This window comes from Balaenoptera acutorostrata, chromosome 8 (genome assembly GCF_949987535.1).
Source record: "Balaenoptera acutorostrata chromosome 8, mBalAcu1.1, whole genome shotgun sequence".
NCBI lineage: Eukaryota > Metazoa > Chordata > Mammalia > Artiodactyla > Balaenopteridae > Balaenoptera > Balaenoptera acutorostrata.
Window position 1 is genome coordinate 90,113,539 of NC_080071.1, and position 27,593 is coordinate 90,141,131.

The 27,593-nt window shown below is 48.9% G+C and overlaps 1 protein-coding gene across 12 annotated transcripts in view; it reads left to right on the forward strand.

Moving 5' to 3' along the window:
• AGAP1 (ArfGAP with GTPase domain, ankyrin repeat and PH domain 1) overlaps nucleotides 1-27,593 on the forward strand; it is a 551,312-nt gene that overhangs the window by 203,720 nt on the left and 319,999 nt on the right. For all 12 annotated transcript variants that reach the window (XM_007184760.2, XM_007184762.2, XM_007184768.3 and 9 more), the window contains exons 4-6: nucleotides 12,685-12,770; nucleotides 16,920-17,061; nucleotides 22,034-22,168. In XM_007184760.2, coding sequence (XP_007184822.2) covers nucleotides 12,685-12,770; nucleotides 16,920-17,061; nucleotides 22,034-22,168 — 363 coding nt within the window. The remainder of the gene's footprint in view (nucleotides 1-12,684; nucleotides 12,771-16,919; nucleotides 17,062-22,033; nucleotides 22,169-27,593) is intronic.

The window sequence follows — 27,593 nt, forward strand, 5'->3', positions numbered from 1 at the left end:
TGCGAGCCACAACTACTGAGCCCACATGCCACAACTACTGAAGCCTGCACGCCTAGAGCCCGTGCTCCGCAACAAGAGAAGCCACCACAATGAAAAGCCCACGCACTGCAACGAAGAGCAGCCCCCACTCGCCACAACTAGAGAAAGTCCGCGTGCAGCAACGAAGACCCAACACAGCCCAAAATAAATTAAAAAAAAAAAAAAAGTGACGTGTCCCCAGAAGGAATACCAAAGGGGAGACGGCTCTCCCATAGCCGTCACCCCCTCCCTGTACTGTTGCTGCTTGTGAGCTGAGAAGGATTGTTGCATTTTTAAAGACCTGTAAAAATAAATAAACAAAAACAACCCCCCCCACCCCGACCCCGAAACAAGGCTACTGCCCGCAAGGCCACTATCTGGTGGCCCTTCGCGGTGATGGTTTGTGACCCTGCTCTGCAGTGTCAACACATCAGGTATTAAAATGCAGAGGATTTCTGCGTTTCTCCATAGGGTCTAATCTCACAACCACCATCCTGTTTTAGTTTCTTGAAACAAACACCTGATTTATATTCAGAGAATTGTGTGTGAACAGACAGTCCTAAAGCCAGTACTTTCACGTGTCCAATTCTTGAATTGCATATTCAAAAACAAAGTTGACAACGACAGTTTTTTTAAAATAACAAGTTATTTTCACATGGGAAACACTAGTTGAGAGCAGTCAAATCTGAGGGACTAAGAGACCATCTGCCCGTGTGCTGGTAGCTGAGCAACCCACCAAGGCACTGTTGGGTGCTGCCGGCCAGCTCACCTCTACACCCACTTTTCTGAGGCCGCTGCCCCTGGACTCGTCCCAGGCCATGGCTGGTGGGATTTGGCCTCATTTAAAGACACCAGGTGAGCAGCTGGGCTCTTTCTCCTGAATCTGCAGTACTTTTTGTAATTCATCCTTTTTCATGCTGAAAATAAATGTGCAGAATACTAAAAATAAAACAAACAAATAGCTTTAAGTACATTTCCCCCCAGGGAAACAAGTATATGTGCACGACTAATATTCCATTTACCGCCAAACTATTTCAGAGACGGTAGTAGATGCTGGAATGTTCACGTACAGCCACCACAGTGGGTACTGGAACATTTCCAACAAACAGCTTACTTCTCTGGTCACACAGGCATACCTCATTTTATTGGCACTTCCCAGATATTGCAATTTTTTTTTTTTTAAACAAATGTTAGCTTTGTGGCAACCCCGTATCGAGTGAGTCTGTCAGCGCCATTTTTCCCAACAGCACTTGCTCACTTCACGTCTCTGTGTTACATTTGGATAATTCTTGACATATTTCAAACTCTCTACCAGCAGAAAGGTTATGACTTGATGAAGGCTCAGATGATGGTCAGCACTTTTTAGCAGTATTTTGAAATTAAGGTATGTACGTTGTTTTTTAGACATAATGCTGCTTAATAGATTATTACAGTATAGTATAAACATAACTTATATGCACTGGGAACCCCCAGCATTCCCGTGACTCGTTTTATTGTGATATTTGCTTTATTGCGGTGGTCTGGAACTGAACCCACAGTAGCTCCGAGGTGTGCCCGTATATTAGATTTCATAGGGAGGGGTCCATCGTTATGTGGCTATTTCCTCCTTCAGGGGGCTGACTGAAAACCATGCCCCCTGCCCCATCTGCTCGGTGGGTTCCCAGTGGGTTCCAGGGGGCACAGGCTGTGTCTGTTCTTGGTGCCCAGTCCCCTCCCATACCCCACCCAGCTGGCTCTCCGGGTCAGTTCCCGTTTCCTCCCGCTGCCCTTGACAGTCAGAGATTCTGTCTTGTTCACTCTGTTCCCAGCACCAGCACTGTGCTTATTATTGGCCCATAACGGGCTTTGCTAAATGCTTGCTGAGTGGCGGTTCTGAAGACCAAGGTTTTATTGCCCCAGTGTAGGAAGCTAACAGAGAAACGGGGAACGGCAAACACAGGGGGAGAACCCTTGCCAAATACTAATAAGAGCCGAACTGTGTCACAGGTGGAGTGTAAATCAGATATATTCCCCTGTGTTCCTCTGTCGCTTGCTTGCATGGAAGTCCCCGTCTGAGATTAGAAACACACCGTACACTTGGATAAATGTTGAGACGGATACTGGGACTCACAAAATCTTCTCCTTGGGGCAGTATGAGTAGCTCCATCCAGAACTTGCTATCTCATGAGCTGCTTTGACTTGGGGAAAATAATTGTTACCTTGGGTCTTCCAGAGTGCCTGGAATTGTGACAGAGTGTTAAGGGGAATCCTGGTTTTCACATGGGAATTTGAGCGTGAGACACACACCTTGCTTTCATTCTCTGCTTGCTGTGGTCTTGGTTCTTCCTTGTCCTTGAATTTCACTTTGAGACTCTCCCTCAATGTGCAGGTCCCCAGACAAAGTCGTCAGTGTAACACAGCAGAGCTTTAGTTGGTGTTCGGGGGGCACAGGTAGTGTTTCGGGAGCCTGACAGCTGACACGGGTCAGCTCCCGCTCCCCTTCGCTGAGGCTTCAGAGGCAGGTGGTGGTGCCCGTTGAGTTTTCACATAAGGAGGCGGGGCCACCAGCCGCTACTGAAGCCGCACAAGGTCGCCCAGCTCAGAGGCCGGCCCTTGGCGGGCGGCTTCGAGCCCGTTCCCCTGCGCTGCACTCCCCCTGCCTGGACACACACACTCTGCCGTCCTGAAAGGGCCACAGCCCACCTGACGGCTCAGCATCCACATTCAGGGGCCTCAGCAGGACCTCGGGTCACCAGGTCTCGTGCGTGCTGGGCCGTGCCGGCCGCTGCAGGCTGCCTGGCCCTTGGAACAGCTGCTGAGTTACTGGGGAAAGTACTGAGTTCGGTGGAGGACAGTGTGTGAACTTTGGGGGTGGGGGGCAGGGTGGGTCCTAACTTCCAAAGACAGCTTTGCGGGAAAGTCTGAGTGTGTGGAGCCAGGGCAGCCTGAACGGGCCTGGGGCCCTGAGCCCAAGGGAACAGGCTGCGGGCCCAGGCGCCAGCATCCTACCTGGAGCGTGAGCTGCATCACACCTAGAGTGTGAGCTGAGGACAGTGAAGTCCAGGCTTCCCTTTCCAGAGAGCATCCCCTGTCCACCACGCAGCCCGTGGACATCTTCACAAGAAAAGGGACGCTTTGGGCTCCAGGACCTGCCTGCCTTCTGGGGTTGCTGATATCGCAGGGCATGTTTTATTCTTTGCAGTATCTGAGGTTCCGCCGCCGTGATTACAGAGAACGTTTTGTTGGGATAATCCTATTTTACAGCCATGTTAGTGGTTTTTTGCAGGGGAAAAGCTAATAAAACTTTATGAAAGTGGAATTGGGCCTGTCCCTGGACGTTGATGATTGGAGATTGGTCCAGGTCAACCAGCCTACACCTTCCCAGGGTTTCTGTGTTTATTTTAGTCGTGAGAAGATAGCACTTGGAAGAGAGAACTCTTAATGGGTTTCATGTGTTAAGCTGCTAATTTACCTTTTTCTCGAAGTTCTTGGAAGTTAAGATGTAAGGAAATTGAATTTAGCTATTGGGCAACAAACCACTTCCCCAAACATTAATTTTCCAGTTTCTTTTTTGAGCAGCAATACCATTTTTACAAAATGTTTTAAGTAGATCTCTGATAACATCATGGTGTTCTGTTAATAAAACTTGTACAAATTCTAGTTTATAAATTTCTGACTCATTGCTTATCAGAGACAGCAATAAAGCTATTTTATGAACACAGAATAGGGCTTAAGGGGCTCCTGTTTCAGTTGTATATCTGCCTTTTCATCCAATTAATTTTTGATTTTATTTGCTTGATGTCAAGAAAACCTGAGCTACACAAGTGACACTTAAATATATATATATATATATATAAATGTATATATACATATTCACCTTATTTGCCATTTCAAGGTACTCTTCCATTAAATACATCCAGAAGTGTTGAAGTAGTAGGAACAGTAGGACTCTTGAAATTCCAGGTTGAATCAATAAAAGCAGTGACTCTCATTCCATAGAAGTGTTCAGGTAGGAGCCCCCCTGGACCATGGTCAGCACTGAATGCACTGTGACATCGCCAAGAGCCAGCTGGTTAACTATGTGCTTGTTGTTGCTTAAATTACTTGCATCACACAAAAAACTGTCACCGCATGTGTGCCCGGCTTGTCCCTCACGGAAGGTGGGACATGTCCCAAAGCAGGCTGCTTGCTTGTCTTCATGATTTTCAGGCGCAAACAAATGCAGGATGAGATTTCTAAAAGGCCAGGGCGAGGCTGCGACTTTCCCAGTATCCCAGCAGGTGGGTTCTGCCTTTGCCCAGGTCGCCTGATGCAGCCAGAGCCACCATCTTGGTCTCTGGGTTCGTGTGTAACACACTTGCCAGTGCAGGTTGGTTGTCATTGTGACAACCGTTTCAAAACCAGTTGCACATATGTAAGAAATGCTTATTACATTGGCCATTTTCCAAACCCCTGAAGTGGCTCTGGAGAGTGCTCCTGGGGGTGCACCTTGAACCCTGCTGCGGGATAAGAGCCCCCATCTTGGCCGGCATGGCAGCTTTTCACCAGGGCCTTGGTTGCCCCATCCTTAAAGTGACGTTGAGAGTCTGTCTTTTTCTCTTGGAAGATCATGTGCTGTTTTGATCTGCAGGTTCATATCTTCTTGCATTTCAAGAAAATCCCTCTGTATTTTATCTCTGAATAGTCTTTGCGCTCTTTTGTTGGGGATTTGTTGTCAGAGGTGCCGTTTATCCTTTTGTTAGCTTCATTTGTCTTCCTGTCAATTAACTTCTGTCTTTTTCATCTTCACGGGGTTTATTTATTTCAAGCCATTCCTCCATGTCAGAATTTCAGCTTTGAGCGGTGTTTCTTCTCTCCCTTACTTTTTCAACATTGTGTTCGTTCGTTCCAAAATGTTGGTTTGGTCCTAAGTTCTAGAGGTTTCCATTTCTTCTCTCATTGTTTCGGTTTCTTCTCCCTGGAGTTCTTGTCTTGTTAAATGTCTGTTTATAAGTGGCATTAGGGAGGGAAGTGATCAGAAGGGATTTCCTTCTGCTTTTTGAGTTTTGTTTTCTCCGCCACTGGCTCTTTGGGTTTTGCAGGCTCCCTTGCAACCCGCCTCCCCTTTTATTTTGGCTGCGCTGCACGACTTTCAGGATTTCAGTTCTCCGACCAGGGATTGAACCCCGGGCCGTGGCAGTGAAAGCCAGGAGTCCTAACCAGTAGGCCACCAGGGAACTCCCGCAATCCCTCCCTGTTTTTTTCCCCTTGCCCTATCTTTGCATGATAGTCTTACCATTTCTTTAGCTTTTTCCTCCCCTTTGCTGAGATTGGCGCTGTCTTGACTGTAGTCAAGTGCAGGGATACATGCACTGCTCAGGCCGTTCACATAGGCTGGCCACTCGTCCTGGGTCAGGTATGGGGTGTGGGGAGCCCCCTGCCATCTGGTTTCCTGTGGCAAGACACAGGCTAGAGGAGACATCCCTGGCCCAGAGGGATGGCCCAGTCTGCCCGAGTTCCCATTTCCCATATCTCCGTCACACCCCCGGTCCCCTGCAGGGAAGCGCTGGGCACAGAAGGCTGAGGCTGGATGTTACTTTCCCTGAGAATCGCAGTGCAACATGAGTCCCTTTGTCCTCTGAGGGCATCGCCTCCAGACAGAGGTGAGCTGCCTTGACACACAGGGCGCTGCTCTCCGTAGGAATTTGCTGGATGCCCTGCACCGGGTCCCCTGCCTCCGCGGGGGCTGGGAAGGGGTTGTGTTATACTGTCACTCCCTGCGGGGGCCCCTCCTTGCAGTCTGGGTATCGCAGGCACTTTGCCTGCAGAGAGCGCTGGCGGCTGCTCATTTGGGAACCTCCTATCCGTCAGGGGACAGGACACAAAGGCCCCTTCCTGAGCTTCCCTCCTCCCTTGGGGATCAGGAGCTGCTCTCCACCCAGCTCTGGAGTCGTCCTTTTTATTCTTAAGGCCAGTGTTTTCGAGGTTGGTTATGTAAAGCTTTGCTTCTTTTCTTGGTGGATGGTGAACCTTTTATCTGGCTTTTACTCCCCCCCCCCCCCCTCATTTTATTAGAAATGGTAGAAAGGAAATTTGGTTATAGCAAAGTTCAAATCTTTCATCTTACCCTGGAACTTTGACTTCTGTCTCAGTATTCCTTCTTTATTTTACTCAGGTCTGGGTGAAATGAAGTTGTTAAAGACCGTGGCCTATGTGTTAAATCCCATTTCACCTCAAGTCATAAGCGTGAGCATTTCACCCGTGAACTTACCAAATCACTGCGCATTAATTAGATCCTTAGCGTTAGTACATTTTTATAGTAGTCCCTGCCCTCCCCTTTTTTAAACAGTGTAAGTTTTTTTAAAACTTGGCAGGGGAAATGAAGTCTGATTTGGTTAAATTTTGTAAACGGATATGTAACCAATAAAACTTTTCTTCCCCAGTGTAAAAATAATATGGGATCCAAAATCCCTTTTAAATGTCATGATACGAAACTTCTCCAAAACCTCAGTAATAGGTACCTGACTTCAGTATTTTGATCAAAGTTAAAAGAGCAAAATTAATTTTAAAGCCTTTCTGGCACATGCATGATCAAATTTTTCATATTCCCCCAGGGAGAAATGAAAAGATTCATAGTTGTCTCCAGTGTAGTCCTCTCATCCCGCCAATCCTAAATAATTAGGGAACAACAACATTTACAGATATTTGTTCTGGGGCTAAGTAAGAAGAAAATTTTAGGCAAATGTTACAAATGCCAAGAATCTCTAAACCATTCCTCCGGGAAAATCAGGTGCTCCTGAGCTGGGGCCTCATGAGAGTGACAAGATGTGAGGCCAGCTTGCAGCTATGGGGAGGGTCTTAGCGGCTTGGCTTTGTCTGCTCAGAGGCTGGAATAATGCCCCTCCTCTTTCTTATGGAAAAGGGAAATAGCGTGCTCCACAAATGCAGTTTTAAACTCAAGAGTGATATTCATCCTTTGCTTATGCGTGGAAAAGTAAAGATGGAAATCAACAGGAAAAAAACATGAAACATGTTACCAAGTCTAACCTCGTACTGCTCACCACACAACAGGCCAGTAATCGAGAGATGAGTGGCTGGGGCAAGGAAGAGTGACTTTATTCAGAAAGCCAGCAAACCGAGAAGATGGTGGACTCGGGTCCCAAAGAACCATCTTGCCTGAGTTAGAATTCAGGCTCCTTTTATACTAGAAGGGGAGGGAGTAAAGTCAAACACTTACTGGTTCCCATCAGCCTCCGGAGGGGATGTGTTCATTTCTTCCTTCCTGCAGTCATTCACAGGTGGGCCTGGTCAGGATGTTTCCTGTGAGCTAAACAAAGGTATTTTAGCTTAATGCTCATTACCTGGGAGGCGGGGTTCCCAGCGATGAGCCATTACATATCATTTAAGCTTATAGGCAACATCCCTTCAATGATTAACTTGTAATAGAATACAACAGGTTCTTCCCTATTACACACAGTGATAGGCAGGTCTATTTCTTTTTAGTTTCCTAAGCACAGGGATGATTATCATTTGGAGCTGAAGACAGTTCCCTTCCAGAGCTGTGAGTGGAGCGAGGAAAAGACATCCTCAGCCCCACTGCCCTGCATTCTCAGTGTCGCCCTGTGGGTGCTAGGAAATTACACAAAAGATTCCAAGCTCATTTGTGGACACTGTGTACCATGAACTGTCTCAGCAGAAGTCCACAGGGAAGAGGGCAGAGGTGAGACTCAGTCAGCACTTCTGGGTTTGGGTCTCATGCCTGCTGGCTGGGGGCGGGGGGGTTTGGTCAGTGTCTGAACTTCTCTTCCACCCCAGTTAGACGTGGATGTTGATGATGATATTTGTATTTCAAGATGCTGTGAGGAATAATGGACATGATGTGGGAAGAGAAGTGCTTTGTAAAGTATTAGAAGGCTTGCTGTTGCTTGGAGAGCTGTTAATGATATGTGAATATCTTTTAGTCCAATTAGCTAGAAAGAACAGAAATGTCAAACATCTGTTGCAGTGTTTACTCCCAACAAGATTTTTTTTTTTTTTTTTTTTTTTTTTTTGGAGAATAGGAAAATTCGGTTTTCTTTTTTTCCCCCTTAAAGCAGAGATGCCAACCCAGGTGAGATGGTTATACCTCTCTCAGTGTAGACAGCCCTTATATTTAATAGGGCTCCACTGTAGCTCCATCCTACCTAGCTTGAGTTTAAAGAGTGGAAGGAACCCGGTTGTTTTTACCTATGCCAGCATCCCAAATTCAAAACTGGTTCCCCCAGCATGAGATCAGGACTCAGGGGAGTGACCTTGAAACCTTGATAGTGATTGGTTACCAGTGGATTATAAGGGGCCCCCTTGAGTCTTTTTTCAAGATATTAAAGAAACAAAACAACTGACCTTTTCTTCTGGTGTGCTATTCACAACACATCCAGAATCCCTGTTCTTGGTAGGTATACTCAGGTCCATCTTTTACTCATTTTTGGAAGAAATTAAGACCTTGACTCGCTTAAGAAGGCAAGCTCAAGGGCAAACAAAGTTTCCCAGGGCAGTTTTCTGGAAACTCTGAAAACTAGACTTTGGGTGAACCAGAAATTTAATAAATTGCACGTGAGGTTGAGTTCAGACAAGAAGAATGTCCCCTCTGTGTGCTCAAACGAGATGCAAACACTTCTTCTACTGTCCAGCGAAACTCAGTTAAGAACATCAAAGCCCAGGGCTTCCCTGGTGGCGCAGTGGTTGAGAATCTGCCTGCCAATGCAGGGGACACGGGTTCGAGCCCTGGTCTGGGAGGATCCCACATGCCGCGGAGCAACTAGGCCCGTGAGCCACAATTACTGAGCCTGCGCATCTGGAGTCTGTGCTCTGCAACAAGAGAGGCCGCGATAATGAGAGGCCCGCGCACCGCGATGAAGATTGGCCCCCACTTGCCGCAACTAGAGAAAGCCCTCGCACAGAAACGAAGACCCAACACAGCCATAAATTAAATAAATAAATAAATAAATAAATACAGCTACAATATCCACCCTCTCGTACTTCACCATTGCAAGCAATAACATTTGTTTAAAAAAAAAAAAAAAAAAAAAAAAAAAAGAACATCAAAGCCCAGAGGTGAACTTGGTTCTGCTCACCGATCTCTACCTGTTTGCTGCATACTTAATGTGGTGCTGTCTACCTCTGCTGACCTCACGGCATCTTTGGAAGGAACAGACTTAAGTGCAGGAGGGACCTCCGTTTCCCTTCTCATGGAGATGTCATCACAGGTGCAGAGCCCTTGTACCTCTGTATACTCAATGGGCAGGCAGCTGTGTGTGGGACACTGCACACATAATGCACAAGTGGGCTGAGCCAAGGGCATGTTGATGGTTCCCAATACAGGGGTCAGATTTGGGTACACGTTCTAAAAGTAAAACTATCCCTCAGGTAATTTAATGTTATGTAATAGTATTTGGCAGTCAGAGACCGTTGACGATTATTCGTGTACAAGTTTATAGCATGGGCCGCAGGCCAGGCTGTGCATTAAATGCTAGGAATACAAAGCTCGGTAAAACAGACCTGCTAGCCCTCTGTATCCACAGATTTGTTCAGCCACGGATCTGAAACACTCAAAAAAAAAAAAATTACAGGAAGTTTCAAAAAGCAAAACTTGAATTTGTCTCATGCTGGCAGCTATTTACGTAACATTTATGTTGAACTTAGAGCTATTTACGTGGTATTTACACCGTACGAGATATTATAAGTAATCTGGAGATGATTTAAAGTATACGGGAGGATGTGTGTAGGTTATGTGAAAATACTGCACCATTTTATATAAGGGATTTTGGAACTAGTCTCCTGTGGAGTCTGAGGGATGACTGTAATTGGAAATAGGATTATAAAATAGACATTTAAAAATCTGCATTAGAAATGAAGTTGGATGTAGAGTTTGGTAGTGTGCTCTAATATTTCAGTAGGAAAAGATCTAATGGCTGGGATGGATGGCGGGTTTGAATTTCAAATAATGAGAGAGGTGGCCCCTGGTGAGTGTAGACCAGCTTGGTACCTCCCACACCTTCATCCCAAGGCTTTTTCCTTTTGTGTCTCTAAAGTGAACTGTAGAAAACGGATTTTAAAGTCTAATTTTATTTACCTGCTGGGCTGTGTTTCTCCAGTACCCAGTGGTCTGTGTTCCCGTTGAGCCTGCTGACAATCTTATCTGCAGTAGGAGTTTATTTTTTATATATAACTTTATTAATCATAGTCTTTACTTTTTCACAATCTGGGTGCTTAAACACCTGGCTGAATTTTATCTAATCAAACCTTTGGGTTCATGGCAAATGCATTTGAGTGCTTCATTTTTGTTTCCTGATGTATGTATAACACCAGAGAAAACACAGAAGTCCATTGCAAATGTCTAATATTTGCAGTTGTAAAATTTTGAAGAGACATACTAATTACATATCTTAGGGGGGAAATGAAAAGTGATTTTAGAATTGGAAGGGGCCTTAAGGATGGAGGAGAGAATCACCCCTCCTTTTAGAGCTGATGAAAATTAGATCCAGAGGCCTCTGCTTGAGGTTACAAAGCAGAGGCGCAGAAAGAACTCTGTGCAAACCTTTCTTAACTTTAATATTGTGATTCAACTATCTGGACACATAACTTGGGATCGTGACTCTACAAAAATATGTGAAAGAAAATGAATGAACGAATAGATGTGAAATTCATCCAACAAGTGCTTACCCTGTAAGACACACGAGGGCATAGAGACCCAGGGGAGGAGCAGGGCCATCAGCCGGCGTCATCCCGGGAGAGCTGGGTGGTGACGCCCACCGGGTGCCTGCTCCCCAGGGAGATGGGGGGAGGCGGCTGGCAGCGGAGGGGTGCTGGTACTGCGGGAGCTCCCCTCCTGCTCTGGAGACCACGCCGACTAGTGAGGAATTGGCCGTGTGAGACCAGCGTTCCCAGGGCAGCTGTGAAGGCTCGTGGAGGTCGAACCTGAGTTCATCAGACCAGGGCTGGCCTCTGTGCACTCAGATGCTGGGGGTCAGGGCTCGTTTGGGGAGCTGCGGGGCGCAGGGACCGTGAATCCCTGCGGATCCTCCTACAGCCAGAAGCGCAGGTGCAGAGCGGGCCTCAGCCCATGTGGTCCAGCGCGAATGCGCTCTGTCACCCTCCCCCAACCCCCGGCCCCGGCCATCAGATGTGCTTCCTTCTGTCCGTTCTCCACGGACTCTGCCCTCCTTTTTCCGTGTCGGCGGTGAGGGGGATCAAAGTGAGAGTTCATCCGTTTTAAAGTTGGGAAGTTTTCTTCGGTTTTTGAAGTTTTGCTCTTTAAGCACGTGTATCTTGCCTGTCACGGGGTGCCCGGGGGAGTGGGGGGGGAGTGCGGGGCGGGAGCGGCCATGTGCGCATGCGTGCACTCTTGCAGAGGCGACCTCCCCACCGGCCGCCCCAGCCTCACGTGGCGGAAGCCCATCTGCAGACGCTTCTTAGGGGTGGGGTGAGGTGGGGTGGTTTGGGACGGGGAGTCTAGTTTCTGCTTCTCGGGCGCTGGGATCGCCCAAACCCCGGACTCTGGGAGGGAAGGCCCGCGTCGTCGAGGGGCCACTGTGGCGGAGAGCCAGGTGTGACTCCGGGGGGCCGGGGGGTCGACACCCAGGCTCTGGGGCCGGTGGGGAAGCGCCACCAGCGAGGTTCGCGGGCTTGCAGTTATTCGGGGTTAGCTGGTGATTCTGGGAGGCCTCCGTGCCGAGGAGCTGAAATGAGAGCCGGAGCTGGGGTGTTCCTCTCGAGACCACGAGTTCCGAAGCCCAGTGAGGGGTGACTGGGGCAGGCTCAGAGCCCAGGGCGTGGGAGGGTCGTTTGTCTCTGGAGGTGGCAGAGGGCGTGGCAGAGGGACCCAGAAGAGGAAGTATTTCCCGCTGCCCAGGGGAGGTCCGATCCGGGGCGCTGAGGGGAGATGCTTGAGGCACCTGGGCGTGGGGGGGGGGGGTCAGCCCCTGCCGCCTTCACGTGGCCACCCCCGTTCCCCCAGCGTTCCGGCGGCGCCCCTGGTGGTCTCTCGCTAACCCAGCGTGGTCTCTAACGCTCTCCGTCCGCCAGCTGCGCTGCTGTCCCCCCACCTGTGCGGAGCTGCCATCCAGTAGTTTGTGTCTAACCCGTGTGTAGTAGTTGAGCACCCTTCCCTTACCTGTGAACTGTGAACACGGAAACACCATCCCCATGCTGTTCTATGTTTTCCTTCCAAGAACTGGGTTTCTCTTGAGGAGAATACAGATTCTCAGCCCTTGAATTTGTCAACGTGCTGGAGACCAGGCCCCTGTTCAGCAGATACAATTCGTTTCGGTTTTTGTGAACCCAACGAGAGAACAATTTCCGTGCTCTCTGTTTCTGGACTCGGTATCAGCGTGTTCCCAGGGAGAGAGAATTCCTGAATTTACACACAAAGCCTGCATTAAAATCCCACCCTTCTGAGCCACGAGTGATCCTGGCATTGCATGCAGGCTGTGTATTCTAACTAGAAAGGAACACGGGTTCTTAAGGATGGATATTTGAACCTGAGTTCAGTAGTTCTTTTAAAGTCCAGGGGTCCCTGGAGGCAGAGCCGCAGCCCACTCCTAAACACTCAGGGCTGCCCCCAGGGCCACAGCCTAGGGTGTATTTTTCCACAAGCGAAGCCCACGTCTGTTTGCCCTCCCCTCGCTCTGTCTTTCCCGCGTAACAAGATTTTTTGTGTGTGTATGGCAGGTGGCAGATTCAAGAAAGAGATTGTTGTTGACGGACAGAGCTATCTGCTGCTGATCAGAGATGAAGGGGGCCCTCCAGAGGCACAGGTGAGTACTGCGTGCACACTGGTGACCAGCTTTCACCTGTGCCTCCTTGGTAAGGGTCTGACTCCACAGGTACTTCTAAGGAGTCGGTCAGGTGCGTACAAGGAAAGGTGAGAGAGAGGCCCCATGAAAATGCTTTCTGTGCCTGAGGTTTTTCACATCCCCGAGAGACTAATCCTGGTGTTCCTTCAGACAGAAACCTAGAGGGAAGTTTGGGCTGTGTGGCTGATTTTCACTTTGCGTTTTTTAAGAAGGAAGGAAGAGCAGAATCTGCCCTGATGTGTCAACTCAGCTGAATTGACATCTGGAAGTGTCTGTAGTCCTTTTTTTTCTCCTTTTACCCTGTAAGTGTTTGATCTCTAGAGCAGTACAGTCATTTAGAAAGTTGGGTGGGATTTGGAAATCTGAGCACTCCCGCCAGGCTGCCCACCAGGCTTCTCGGCCCGGATCATTCTCCGCCGCAAACCAGGATGCAGCACGGTGTGATTTCTTTGAAAGTTCCTTGAAAAATGGGTGTTGTGGAGAAAAAAAAAACAGCATGAGTGTGGAAAACCTCTTTCTTTGGTTTACTTACTCTCCAGTTCATTACTGTACTTATATAATTTACTAGCTGAACACTTTGAAGGAACCAAGGGCTAGTAATAGTCAAGACCCATTAATACGAACTCAATATTAAAAATTTTCTCTGGCGTTCTTTCTTGAACTTACCCTTTGGTGAAAGTGCGACACAGGGTTATTGGTGATTTAAGTGAAAGATGTTGAATATGGCGGTTGTTAAAGTTCTAGAACTCCATACACTGAGGTGTATGCAGCCCTACAGAAAAATGGCGTGGATTTACCATGTTTCAGTAAGTCTAAAATGCCACTGATTATAAGCTATACCGGTATTTAAAAGAAAAATACTGTCAAACTGTGAAACAAAGCAGTCCATAAGGTATGTTCTGATAGCAAAGACGTTAAAGTGTGGAAAAGATTTTTTTTAGCTTCGCTGAAACAGCATAGTCGATGATAAGAGTAAGAAAACACTGAAGGCATGTTAAACATGAAAAAAAGTAGGTTACGAAGCTGTGAGAGCTCGGGTTCAGCGCACGTCTGTTACTTTATACTTAAGCAGGACAGGGTGTGATATCTGACACGGTCCTAGAAGGTTCATGATGGCGCTAAAAGCTAAATCACTTTTTCTAAGTTGTCCTTTGCCCGTGGGACGTCTGTCCTGCTATCACAAGGGTTCCCTCCGAGGCAGCTGGAAATAGGAGAATGAAGTAGGTAAAGTGTGGGTGTCACCTGGGGTGATTTTCCGCTTTTCTAGCTCATACATGTTTTGGAGTGACCAGGGGCAATCTCACACTTAGAGAGCACACCTTAGCTCTGACATAAAGAATCGAAGAAGAAAGCTGGGAGAAGTACAGACGCGCATGTTGGAGCTGGTGTAGCGGCTTCAGAGGCGCTGCTGCCCAGGGATGCTGCCAGGGGTGGATGCTGGGGGGCACAGGGCTGCAGAGACACGGCGCTTCCCCTGACGCCCGTCGTGGAGCAGTGAGCACGCTGCCCTGGGCCAGAGTTCAACCGCAGTGAGACCAGTCTCCCGAGGAGCCCCAGGCCCACGCTGGAGAGGGAACACCAGCCCAAGGAATTAGGGGCTCGGAGCACTGCCCCACCCTGAAGGTTTCATCAGCCATGATTGCTATTGGGGTTGCCTTTTTAACGAAAGTATTTTGGGGGGGTGGTTCTCTTATTACAAAGCTCAGGCCCAGTGTTCTCCACGTCCCCAGACGGTGACATTAAAAATCCCGGGGGTTTTTCTCTCCAGTGGTATGTACCCTCTGAGAAGCATCTTTCCTCTAGGAAGCATGTATTCCTATGGGATACATCTTTTCCGTAGCTTCAGATGCTTGGGACACGTGATGTCATTCGATGCAGTAACATTTTCCTTCCTTTTAGTCCCTGATTAATTAAAGAATTGCTTTTAAGAATAAAACAAAAAAACTTGGGCCTGTGAACAATAGTGGAACCCTTCTTGTGAGTTTCTTCTCGTGCCTGAAAAGCACACGTATTGTGAATCGATTACACTGGGTGAGCCCCCTGCCCCCCGACCTGCCCTGAGTGGTGCAGCTCACTTAATCCTCGAGATGACCCGGGGGGACGATGCTCTGAGCGTGCCCGTCACCAAGGACGCTGACGCCCGGAGATCTCATGACGTCAGGGCACAGGCCGAGGTGGCCGGCCCCCAATTCCCCCCCCGCGGGGGGTAGAACTAGGGCCCCCAGGAGGTCTCTGTCTTGGCCTCTGGCCGTGAGTTTCCCTGAGGACCAGTCCCTTATTCTAGCACATACTTCCTGCAGAAGCATCATTAGGCTAGAAGCTTACCCTGGTTAAAGTACAGATTTCTGCTTTGAGGGGATGTCAAGATGGAACCTTTCAAAACTAGGCCGAGAGTACTCGGACATTCAAGGAAAAGAACTGTTTTCAAGTCACCACTCTTAGGCACGTGTGAGCATGATGTTTGTTTCCACTATTGCAGATCATGTCATATAGTCTGCGAAGGAAATGACGGCTTCATGAATGAAGTTGCAGGATTTTGTGGCTACTAGTGTCCTATTAGGTAGTGTGAAAACTCTGCCAGTTAACTGGTCTTTTGGGGTTTTTTTTTGCAGTTGGTGGGGAAGCCGCTGGGGTGGATGGGGGACATCTATGGAATGTCCACTGCTCACTAGGCCCTGGGGCTCTCAGGATGCACCCTTGAGAGGATGCGACCTGGTTTGCATTTCCTCTGCACGGAGGGTCAGGTGGTTGTCAGTCTTGGGAGGTGCAGGCTGGTCCCAGGGGCCACAAGCATTTGTAAGGTGCTCGTGGGCGAGGGGAAGCTGACTTCTCCCCGATTCTTGGGAAGAGAAAGGAAAACACATCTCAAAGTAGAGAAGAGGAGAAGGAGATGCCGTGTCAGCCTGAGTCCTGGGCCCTCAGGAGGCATCAGCCAGTCCCAAGGCTACTGGCCCCAAGTTCTCTTACTCATTTAATTTCATATTTATCATTTGAACTTCAGGTTTATTTATGTTTTGTTGTGTAAAATCTCCATTTGTAACTGAACACACTTTTCATTTATATGTGGAAATCAGAGCTTAACCCACTAAAAATTTCACCGAACATTTTAGAGCTGATGCCTTGACCATCAGAACTTATGTGGGAGCTGCAGCTTCTTTTAGAGAAAGCATGTGGGACATTTTTTTTTTTTTTTTTTCCCATTTTCACTTGGGTCTTTCATCAAAGAGAAGGGTCTCTGGCGCTAGTCTCTTCCTCAGCGCCACCTCTGTGACCCTGGGAGCCCTGGGAAGCTCCTGCGCTTCCAGGACCCTCTCCCCTCTTGGCTCCAGCTGTACAAGATGGTTATGGGTGTTCCACGAGATAACATGTGCTTGAGGGTGTGGTCATTTGCCAGAGAGAGGATCTGATGTGAGTTCAGCTGGATGCAAGTAAAGTGAGAATAAAATGACAAGAGTCAGGCTGTTGTGGGGTTTTCATTTTTTTCCTCTAAGTTTTGCTCATTTTGTTCATTGGTTTTGTTCATTTCTCTGGCAGTGAGTCATAATTTCCTTGAAGGGTGCTGGAATTAATCAGTGGCGGCTGATCTTTACAACATGAAGGCCTCTTGTGTTGACGGAGTAGTTGGCCCCTGGAGGTGGAGGATTTCCGAGCCGTGGGCACCCAGAGGAAGAGCCCCATCTCAGGGGTCCAGCACGGCTTCCTGGGCGGCCTCTTTGGGGGTTTAGGGTGAAACAGGAAGCTGCAGGGTCGCCCTCCGTGCCTGTCTCCAGGTCGGCTCTGCCGTGCGTGGGGTTTGCCTTCTACTGGCCGAGTCGGGCCAGAGGGTAGACACTCCCGTGGGGAAGAATGTCTGGTGTTACTTTGGAGACAGCGTGGCCTGGGTGGGAAGGGGCTGAGGGCCCATCGTAGGTGTGTTGTGCGAGGATGAGAAGGGCGTTCGTGACGCCCCAGCGATGCGCTACACCGGACAGCGGACGCGGCCTGGCTGGAGGGGTGTCTGCCGGCCTTCCGTCCTGTGCTCATGAAGGTGACCTGATGCTGTTCCTTCCTTTCTCTCTGTGAGCTCCTCACCCAGTTCCTCCCGCTCACCTGCCCTTCTTTTCTCCCCAGTTTGCCATGTGGGTGGACGCTGTTATATTTGTCTTCAGCTTGGAGGATGAGATAAGTTTCCAGACGGTCTACCACTACTACAGCCGGATGGCCAACTACCGGAACACGAGTGAGATTCCGCTGGTCCTGGTGGGAACCCAGGGTGAGTGGTGCCCGAGGGCAGGCTGTGCTGCTAGGGCTCCAGCCGTTGAGCAGTAAGTGATTCCTGGCCTGAATTTTCAGAGTGGAGGGGCTTGGAAATGGTTTAAAGAAGCAGTGATTTCCTCCTGAAGGCTCCCTTTTTACAGTGAGCGTCCATGAAACTGAAACTGTCACATTTCCTGATTTGATTCAGTGGAGAAATCACTTGGCAACTTCAAAACAAAACACCCCCCCACACCCCCAAGTGCTTTAAGTTCTATATTAGGATATCTTAATTCTCTGTTACAAAATATAAGTGCCCTAAAAGGTTATTTATGTTGACCTTTGCACCTTTAATACTGATTTCTGATATAATGCAGAGTTCTGTTTTATTCGGCTCTATTTCTTAATGTCTTATGATCTGTATCTCATTTTTAGCAGATCCCTTAGAAAGCATAGAATCTTACCATGTGGGTAGGTTTTGTGTTTTTTTCTAGGTCACTTAAAACTTGGTCTTTTAGTAAAGTGACATCACTTACTATGCCCTTGATCATAGATTCGTTGATGTGCTGGTACCTGCCATTGGGGACTTAACTAAGGGGTTGTACGGAATGTTTTTAAAAGTCAGATGAAGGTTAACTTTAAAACTGCTTTGTCGGAAAAAAGGGGAACTTAAAAAATATAATCATGTCAAGAAACACTGGATTTTCCTTTCATTTTTTGGTGCAGGTTCTGTTTTTGTTAATTCCTTTAGAATGAGCACATCTGGTCTGCCCTTGCATGCCCTGATGTAAGACTTCTCCAAATAAGAAACCAGCTGTGTCGAACAAGCAGGAACAATTAGCTGTGTGCGTGGCACCAGATCTAATATAACTGAGAGCTCTGGCGGGGTGATCCGCTGCCTTGGCAGGATAAGCCTGAATCGTGGAGTGTGTATGTGTGTTGGGAGAAAAAAGTTTGGAATAAACTGAAGTCATCTGCTCAGGGTGCTAGATGTAAACTGTGAGAGTTGGGTTTTCATGGAGAGAACTTCATTGCCAACCCCCCCCCTTTTTTTTTTGGCTGTGTTAGGTCTTCGTTGCTGCACGTGGGCTTTTTCTAGTTGCAGCGAGCGGGGGCTACTCTTTGTTGCGGTGTGCGGGCTTCTCACTGCGTGGCTTCTCTTCTTGCGGAGCCCGGGCTCTAGGCGCGTGGGCTTCAGTAGTTGTGGCTCGCGGGCTCTAGAGCGCAGGCTCAGTAGTTATGATGCATGGGCTTAGTTGCTCCGCGGCATGTGGGATCTTCCCAGCCCGGGGCTCAAACCCGTGTCCCCTGCATTGGCAGGCGGATTCTTAACCACTGCGCCACCAGGGAAGTCCCCCCTCCTTTTTTTTTTTTTTTTTTTTTAATAGCATATATGTCGTGGTCAGCAGTCTCACACCTGAAACCTTCAGAGCAGAGGTGGATTTAGACCAACATGGGACCTGAGAGGTTTTTTACGCCCAAAGTGCCCTCTAGTGGTCACCGGGAGACAAGGCGCGCCAGTAAAAAGCCCTTGGTTCTTGTTCGGACGTACAGAATTGGCATATTTGAGTTGGCCTCCTGAGAATTCTTAATACGTAATACTTTATAGTGGGCAGCTCATCGGAAGCAGACCTTGCTTCAAGCTGCCTTGAAATCGACATGGAGGCAGTTAATTTCCAGTAAGCGCCTCTTCCTGCAGGCCTGCCGAGGGCATTTCTGAGCCGAAGCAGGGTCTGTACGGGCAGCTCCTTACCAGCCGCCTGGGTTCGGGGGGTCTGTGTTCCGGATGCAGAATGCCTTTCTGCGGTGGACTCACCGGGATAAAGGGCAGGTAGGTTTTCAATCCAGGCCAGAAAGGTAATTTGATCAGTTTGTCGTCTTTCCTACACAGCAGTGTTTTGGGTAGTAGGGGTGGCGGGTCTGGGGTCCCTGAAAACCCCTCATCACTCCCTCCAGGCTGCTGTTGACCTTGACACTACCAGGCCTTGAAGGGAGGAAATCCCGTAAGGCCGTGGGGGCATCCGTGGGCACAGCATTGTCGAGTTTGTGATTGCTTTTGTTCCTGATATTTCCACACGTGGCCAGCTTTCCTGAGGTCCTGCTGGGACTGCAGATGCGTATCTCTCCCTGCTCCTGACCTTGGAGATAAGTGCAGCCTCTGTGTCTCCCGCCCCAGCTGAAGGAAGGCATATCTTCCCCTCCCACCGGGATGGTGGATGGTCTGTGTCTCAGGGAGGCCTGGGGATGGCTCCACAGAGGCTCTGGGGAAGCCCTGATGTGGAGGAGCCGACCGCCTTTTATTCCCTTTAGTTTTATAGGCATCTGTCGGTTGAGGGCCATGTACCTGCAAGGTACACCTGGGAGCTTGCACCCGGCGAGCACCTGGGAGCACTGATGGAGGGCTTGTTCACTGTCGCCTCATATCCATTTGTGAGACCTGTTTGGACTTCAGCAAAGCCATGTCCCAAAGGAGCAGGACGGGAATGTTATCAATTAGGGACAGTCCTCACCTGAGGGCTCCTCTTGGTCATCAACCAGACCTCTGATTCCCAGAGCACCCTAGAAGCCCCCATGGCAGGAAGGTGGAGTGAGTGTGGGCTTCTGGAAGGTTCCACCCTTAGGTACCATTAGCTCCTTTCGCTTTCTGTGAAGCCACGCTTGTCCCGCTCCTGTACAGGCTGCATGGGGTGCCAGAGACAACGGGTGAGGGGATCTCAGATTTCCCTCCCAGCTGGTTGCGGCTGGTGGCCTCGAGGTAGGAGATTACGGGATGGAGAAGATGAAGAAGAGTTAAGATAATTCCTGAAGGATACGTGGGGTGTGGGGCCCTACCCAGAGGTGGGAGGATGTGTTCTCTGCCGGGTACCGTCGGGGAGCTGGAGGATGCTTCCAGGAGGACGAGGTGTTGGTGTGATGTCCTTAAACATCTGTTTTAAAGACTTGAAGATCATATTGATTTGAGCGCGAAGCCCGAGTTGTGAAAAGATGCAGTCACAAGAGGAATGAAAAGTAAGACTAGAAGAGCATTCAAGTGTAGGGTCTGTTTCTGACACGTGACAACGTATCTTGGAAGGAAGCTGAGATGGGACAGAAATGAGTGGACACCCACCGGGGAAGGAGGGCCTGGGGGATTACGGGGTCAGGATAAATCTTAAGCTGGATTCATGCTCTGTGGCATATATTTTCTAGTTTATACCAAAGCACTGGAAAATTCTGGGTTTCCAACTTCTTTTCTACTGTTTTCTTAAAAGATGTTTACACCTTAAAAAGAAAACTTCTTTTCCTTAAGTGTTATGAAATCCAAGTCAAATTTCTTATTCTGTAAGATAAGAAGACAGGACGAGATACTGTTTGAAGAAATCCCTCTAACAGGCCCTGCCAGGGAATGTTCTGGAACATCTATTTGAGGTGGCTCCGGTCATTGTCAGGGGAAGGGTCCTGAATCATAGTTAGTTTCCCTAGGAGTAATTCAGAACTATCGGTTAAACCTATTCCATGGGGCTAGGAAAAAAAGAAAAAATAGGGAGTAAGGAAAAGAGAAAGAGGGGAAAAAAATCAATGATTCCCTCAAGATGTCCCTTTTGTTTACTTCTTCCAGAAATTGGAGTGCCTCCTGCACTTCCTGTGCAACAGCAAACATTTAAAAGGTTGTCACTGTCTTGTGTGACTTACACTGCTTGCTGTTCCCCGGACTAGTACAGAAAATCCCGTTGGCGGGTTTTTGGCTAGAGAGTCGTTGAGTGTTTCCTGTAACTCAGCAGCTTTCACGCCCTCGGGGAAAATTCCGCGTCAGGAGCAGCCCCTGTAAAGTGTGTGTTGTCGCGGGGTAGCACGCCGGCCGGGACGTCTCAACCCGCCCTCTGGTCCTGTGTGCGGGGCGTGTGGGGGCCCCGCAGTTACTCGGTAGTAACAGAATGAACGGGGAGGGGGAGGGGGCCTCGTGGATGCGGAGCTGAAAAAAAGAAAGGGGCTGCATTTCTTTTTATTAGGAGACTAGTGGCTGGTGCTTGACATGTGTTTCGCGGCTCAGATGCCCCCGTCTGTACACAGGTCCTGAAGGAGGTGGGGGGTGTCTCCCACCCGAGCCATCTTTTTTTTTTTTTTTTTTTTTTTGATGTGGACCACTTTTAAAGTCTTTCTTGAATTTGCTACAGTATTGCTTCTATTTTATGTTCTGGTTTTTTTTGGCCCCGAGGCATGTGGGATCTCAGCTCCCCGACCAGGGATCGAACCCACACCCCCTGCCTTGGAAGGCGAAGTCCCAACCACTGGACCACCTGGGAAGTCTCCCACCCGAGCCACCTGTTAAGAGCCAACGTGGTTCGCACACTAGTCTGCGACACCCCCTCCAGTGCCCCAGGCACCCTCCCCCACCCGCCACCTGCTGCAGGTGTGGCTTCTCTGACCCCTGCCCTGTGACCCAGCTCCTACCCTACATCCCATCCTACACCCATCGTCCTTCCTCGTTTCTGTTTTACTTATTTCCTGCCTCCCTCCCCAGCTGACCTAATGTCCCCTCTTTGAGAGCACAGATTTTTGTCCCTCTTGTTCCCTGAGGGGCATCCCTGTGCCTAGAACAGGGCCAGGCACCCAGCAGGCTCCGTGAGCATGTGTCCAGCGGGCAGATGGAGGGCGTGCGTTTCCCGGGTGCCGTGTGCCGAGAAGGTCACCGCACGTAGTGACCGTGTGGTTTTCCTTGTTGAAGCATTTTCCTCCGGAGCCACGTTTAACTCTTACCCTTTCCTTCTGGTGTTTGGGGACATTCTTTTATTTCATATTCAGAAGCAGGATCCTCTGAAACAGCTGGTCGTTGTGGTGTCTGGGATGATTATTTTGGGGATAAACGATGTTTTGAAAACTCCAGGTCCTGAAAAGAATCCCAGCAGTGCCGAGCGTGGGGCAGGTTTTGAGCTCCTGGGGGCCGTGAGTGGCGGGACGTCCCCCGGCCGCTCGTGGTCACCATGTCGCCGCTTCTTGTCGGTCTGTTGCAGATGCCATCAGCTCCACCAACCCGCGGGTCATCGACGACGCCAGGGCGCGGAAGCTCTCCAGCGACCTCAAGAGGTGCACGTACTACGAGACGTGCGCCACGTACGGGCTGAACGTGGAGAGGGTCTTCCAGGACGGTAAGTACTCAAGCTGTGCGTGCAGCATCCGTTCACCTCACAGCGGTCACTGGTCCACGCGGATGACGTGACCCCGAGCGCTGCCTACAAGGAGGGGACCCTCAGCCCCGGGTTGCGTTCAGGGGTTGCACTGAGCATCCACCCTAGAACAGTCCTGTGTGTACCGTTGGTGACCTCTTTGTGCACAGGATGAAGCACTTCTCAAGTGGTTATTTATGCACAGGGCGTGTCGGACGTACACACGCATCATTTCTGCCTCACTGTAGGTGCTCGTTCTTTATTCAGCCCCATTTAAAAGAAAAAGGTTTAAATATTTCATGTTAGGTTTGGCGGAGAGTAAGCAGAAAGGAGAGAGAGTCACGGTTGGCCGGACGTAACTACGCCTTAGGACCGGTGGCTGGGCGTGAGCGCCAGCATTTGGGAATTGTGTCTCGTCTCTGCCTCCTTCCTGACCCCTCACCTCCAGGACACCCACCCCTCAGGCGGGAAATTCTCCTGGCGGAGCAGAGGTTCCCCACCCCCACCCATACACAACTGTGATGGCAGACGTCAGGCCGGGAGGGCGGGGGAGAGAGCGGGTGGGGATGAGCGGGAGGTGGGGGGGGGGGCGGTCTGTAGCAGGGAAGGTGGTCTCTGGTCTGGTGGGGTCGGGGAGGGTCTGGGGTAGGTTAGCATCAAAGACCCGGGAGAAGGATGCTCCCGGCAGAGGATTCTGTTTCTGATGGGAGTCGTGGGGCGTAAATCCTAGGCCCCCTCCTCTTGTGGGTTAATCTGGTTTGGACCTACTTCTGCGTCCCCAGCTCTGTGCCGGGGCTTGCTGGGGGCTGCGCAGGGCAGACAGGCTGGGTCTGCTTGGAGGCTGCCCTTGCTCCTGGGGTCGTGGAGGCCTTGCCCTGGGGAGACAGTTAATGCCAGGAGGAGCAGTAATGATGCGGTGCTTCCAGCACTTCCCCAAACCGGACTGGTTATGCTTTTTTTTAAAACGTCCATACGAGCTTTCAGAGGAAATTATAGGAATTCCACACTCTCGCCATTTTACTAAATTTCAAAGATTGTGTCCATTTTTTAACTTTGCATTTTCTTCCGCTTTCCTTAGCAGCCAGTTCCTTTTCTAAGCTTGCCATCTCTTTCCTCTTATCCGCCTCCCAGATAATTACCAGCCTTTTCTGTTTTTCAGCACATTTATCCTATTTAGTCCCTGTACATCACATTCCTGACTACCTCTCCCAGCTCAGGGGTCTGCCGAGAACAGCCCCCAGGGCTCTGCGTCCCCTTTGTCCTTCACCGCACATTTACGTGGGCCTCCTCGGGCCCTGCGCACCCGTGCTGGGCAGCAGACCCCACTTGAAAGCCGTTCAGGGCCAGTATCTGCAGCTCCTTGAACGTTAGTGACACCGTGAAGAATGATGCAGGGAAGCGTGTGGGGCGCTCCTGAGGGGTGGGCTCCAGCGGGCAAGGTCGCCGTGTGCCCCGAATAGTGGAAACCCCGGTGATGGTTAAAGCGGAGTATTAACAGATGAAAGGTCTCCAGACTAGGGCCCAGGGGCCTAATCTGGCCAACAGCCTGTTTCTATAAACAGACTTTTCTGTTTACAGGCTGCGGGAGGGGTGGGCTGGGCTGCTCTCGGGTGTTGCCGCGGAGTTGAGTGGTTCCAGCGGGACCTTTTGGCCAAGAAAGCCTGACATACTCTGTGGCCTTTTACAGAAAGCCTGCCCACCCCTGACGTAGAGGATCGGCATTTAGTTGCATGGATGAGTTTCTTCTCCACAGTGATCGCTTTCCTTGTGCGTTGATGGAGGTTTGCAAATGTGAACTTTCCATAAATAAATGAACTCGTCTTATACATAGTAAATTAACTAGTACTCAGGGATGACAAGCTACGGAGCTTCCCTGCCCAGCGTCCAGAGTATCCGAGGCAGTGGGCAGGCGCCAGTGTGCTGGGGGCACTTCTCTGTCATCCTCGAGCTGGAAACTGGCAAGGGGAGCGCAAGGAGGAAGGACCTTTCCAAAAGTCATTGGTTAAAATACCAGTGTTTCCTTGCTGTGACAACTCCTCAGTGATTCCACCGGTGAACCATATGAAACTCGAAGTGTGAGTTCTCACAGGCTTGCGAGATTTCCAGAACAGTTTGTTATTATTTTAGAAACGATACATTCCCGTTGAGTATTTGGATTGTACAAAGTCTGCAAAGGGAATAACATCCATGATACTGCAACGTCTGTGACTATTGTGATTTTATTCTTAAAATATTTTTATTTACATGAAGGTTAAGTTTCTAAAATAAAATTGGGGTTACTCTGCATATTTTATGTGGTAATTAGACGGTAAACATTTTTATTTGTTAATCGTAGAGTCTTGAATTGTTAGTGGTAAAAGTAGTGGTTAACCGAATAGGGAATATACTCAGTACTTGGAAATCATTAGCAATAACCATTCATTTTAATCTTCAAGGGAAGAAAAAAAAAAAAAAAACTTGGAAGGTTTCTAGCTAAAGAACTCAGGGCTCAGAAAAGTCACGTAGCTTGACCAAAGGTACTCGCGTGGATTGGACCCCAGTCTTGGGAGCCAGAAGCCTAGAGCCTTAACCATTTTGTCATTAAAACAGAGCATCTGGGTCCTGCCCACATACCGGGGGCGGGCTGGGAGCAGGGTTACACATTCACTGCACAGGTTCACTGCCCACTCCCGGACTTGGTTTATCTGGATTTCTTTTTTGACTTCAGGGCTTTCTCTGTGCCCTAGGGCTTACTTTTATTTGTGTACTTTTTATATCTTTGCATGGTAGAAAAAATTTTTAAAAAGCATGTGACTTCTGTGTAACCATTAGCTTATCGATCAAAGAAGCATCCAGACCTGGTGTGTTACCCCAGCTCCGACCTCCACCTGCTCCTTCAGGCCGAGCTCCTGATCAGCTGGCTGCCCAGCTTTACTTTGTAAGAGACCAGGGACCTTAGTCTTTGCTGCTTTAACTGTCCTAAAACAGAAGACAGAATGTGAAAGTAATGGAGAAACAGGATGGTTTGCTGGTGTAGTTGTCACATATCTCCTGGAAGGTGATTCAGGAGGGAGGTTCTCTGTTAGCTTCTCGAGGAAGGAAGTGAAGTAGGTTGGTTGTTGGGTTCGTTCATTCATTCCCTTAGTTGAGCACCAGCCTTCCTTGTGCCTGGAAGCACAGTCAGGGCCCCTGTCTTGGTGAAGTGAAAGTCCAGCAGGGAAGGTAAACTTAGAACAGTCACCCAGAAATGCAGGCGGCATCTTGCCCGGGGGCGGAGAAGAGGTAGTGCCGGACTAGGGTGCTTTCCGTCGCCCCTGCTTGACAGCCTGGGGTCGCCCTCTGCTTCTTAGTTTGTGTAGCTTGTGGGGCAGAATGATCTGGCCCGCACAGGGGGTTCCTGTACGCCAGATTCACCTTTTGAGAATTAATACTCTCACTGCTTTTTACTTGATCTGGGCAGCTGAATCTGGCTTGGGGCCTGCTTACCCATCTGTTTGTCTGGGTTCCCAGAAGGGCCCTACAGGGCATTCTGGGGCCCCTGTGGGCTGCCCGGGGCCCACCCCATGTCTCTCAGTACCATTCTGTGCTGCTTGGTTTGCCCCTGGCCATGTTTGGGAGAGGAACTGCAGGTTGTTGTATTTTTAATGTTACAGTGATTTCTGTGTTTGGCATTCAATTTTTTGAAAGTCCCTGGTCATTTGTCCAGATTAGGGCCTGGATACATGCAGAAACAGGATTGCAGCAAATAAAGTTCATTCTCGGCAGGTGTCGTTTCTCTGGTGCTGTAATTTTTTTTTTTTTCTTTTCTTTTTTTTAAAAAGAAAAGTGTCACTTTCTATAAAGGAACCAGGTCTGAGTGGCCAGAGCCCTTGCAGTGAGCACATCTTTCATGGCGTTCTAGTTCAGCCTCTGGGCAGGTAAAGGAAGGTGGCATTGCTGGTGGGAGTTTTCAAGCGAGACGTTCAGTGATAACCTAAAATAAAGACCACTTATTGACAAAAGTAAATTCTTCCCTCAGAAGACCAAGCAGGGCTTAAAGGTAGTGAAAAGTCATTGGTGTGGGTGGTGCAAGCGCCCCTTGGAGGGTTACATGCGCTATCTTGGGAGCAAGAAAGTCTTCGCGATAGAGCAGACATGATTTTAGTTTCCTGGGGTTGGGTTTTGGAAATTGTGGATTTTAGTCACTCTTTGAACACTTTTAAATATCTCACCTTGTATCAGGTGTCCGTGTTTGTAGCTAGTCTTGCCGAGAGTGACAGTGGTGTGTGATGGACATGGGATAAGCATAGAGATTTGTGTCACAGAACAGTTATCTTAGCCTAGGTAGGGAGGGGGGAGGATCCGTTTTTTGGTTTGTTTTGGCGTTTTGTGGAAGAGAGCTGATGGACCCCTAAGGTTTCGGCGGTATATTTTACAGTTTTTAAACTATGGCATCTGGCTTGCATATTTTCAAGATCTCTGATACCTAAAGACGAGTGGCTTCCCTTTATACAGAATGCGAAGTAGAACCAGCTGGTGGTACAGAACACCATTTTGTCTTTCCCTTATCTAAGCTGCTTTATGCCCTTCCCCTCCCTCCTTCCCTCCCCCCTCGCTCCCTCCCCCGCCCCCAGAATGAATTGATGTAGATTTATATGAATCGTAAACAGTATTGTTTTATATATAGGATGTTCTGTTATTCCTCCCAGCATCAGTTGTACGCAGAATTTAATATTCTTGCACATACATTGTAAAGTTGTAGTCATTTGTTAAATCCTAATTCAAAGCATCCTATTATACACATTAAGGCATACTCCCCTCTAAAGGTTTAACTTCTTAAGCTTGTATTCATTGAACAGTAGGAAACCTACCTGCAAAATTTTGCTCTGACAGTAATTGGTGGACCAGCTCAAGATCCATATAGACCAAGATGTAGATAAATTGCAGATTGCCATCCTGCTTAATTCTCTCCAAGGCTGCTGGATTTTGTCCCTGGGTTGTTTGTCAAGGATAGTTTAGTGATCTCATGTGGGAGACCTTTTGTTCTAGGATGGTTCTGCTTTATTTATATTAAAAGAAACAATTTAGTTTTAGGTACATGTGGTTGGAAAAGCTGGGCAATAGCGTTTGAAGGGCTCTGTCTGCCTGTTGCTAGACCTTCTGCTTCCTGGGGCTTCTCCTCCAGTTGTCCTGGGGGTGGGCATTTATCTATAGCAGTCCCCGTCCTAGGAAGATTCATGTCAGTCTTTTGACACCATCACCCAGCTCTTTCTTTTTTTTTTTTTTTATTGGGGTATAGTTGCTTTACAGTGTTATGTTAGTTTCTGCTGTACAACGAAGTGAATCAGCTATATGTATACATACATCCCCATATCCCCTCCCTCTTGGACCTCCCTCCCACCCCCCCTCCCCATCCCACCCCGCATCCCCATCCCACCCATCTGGGTCA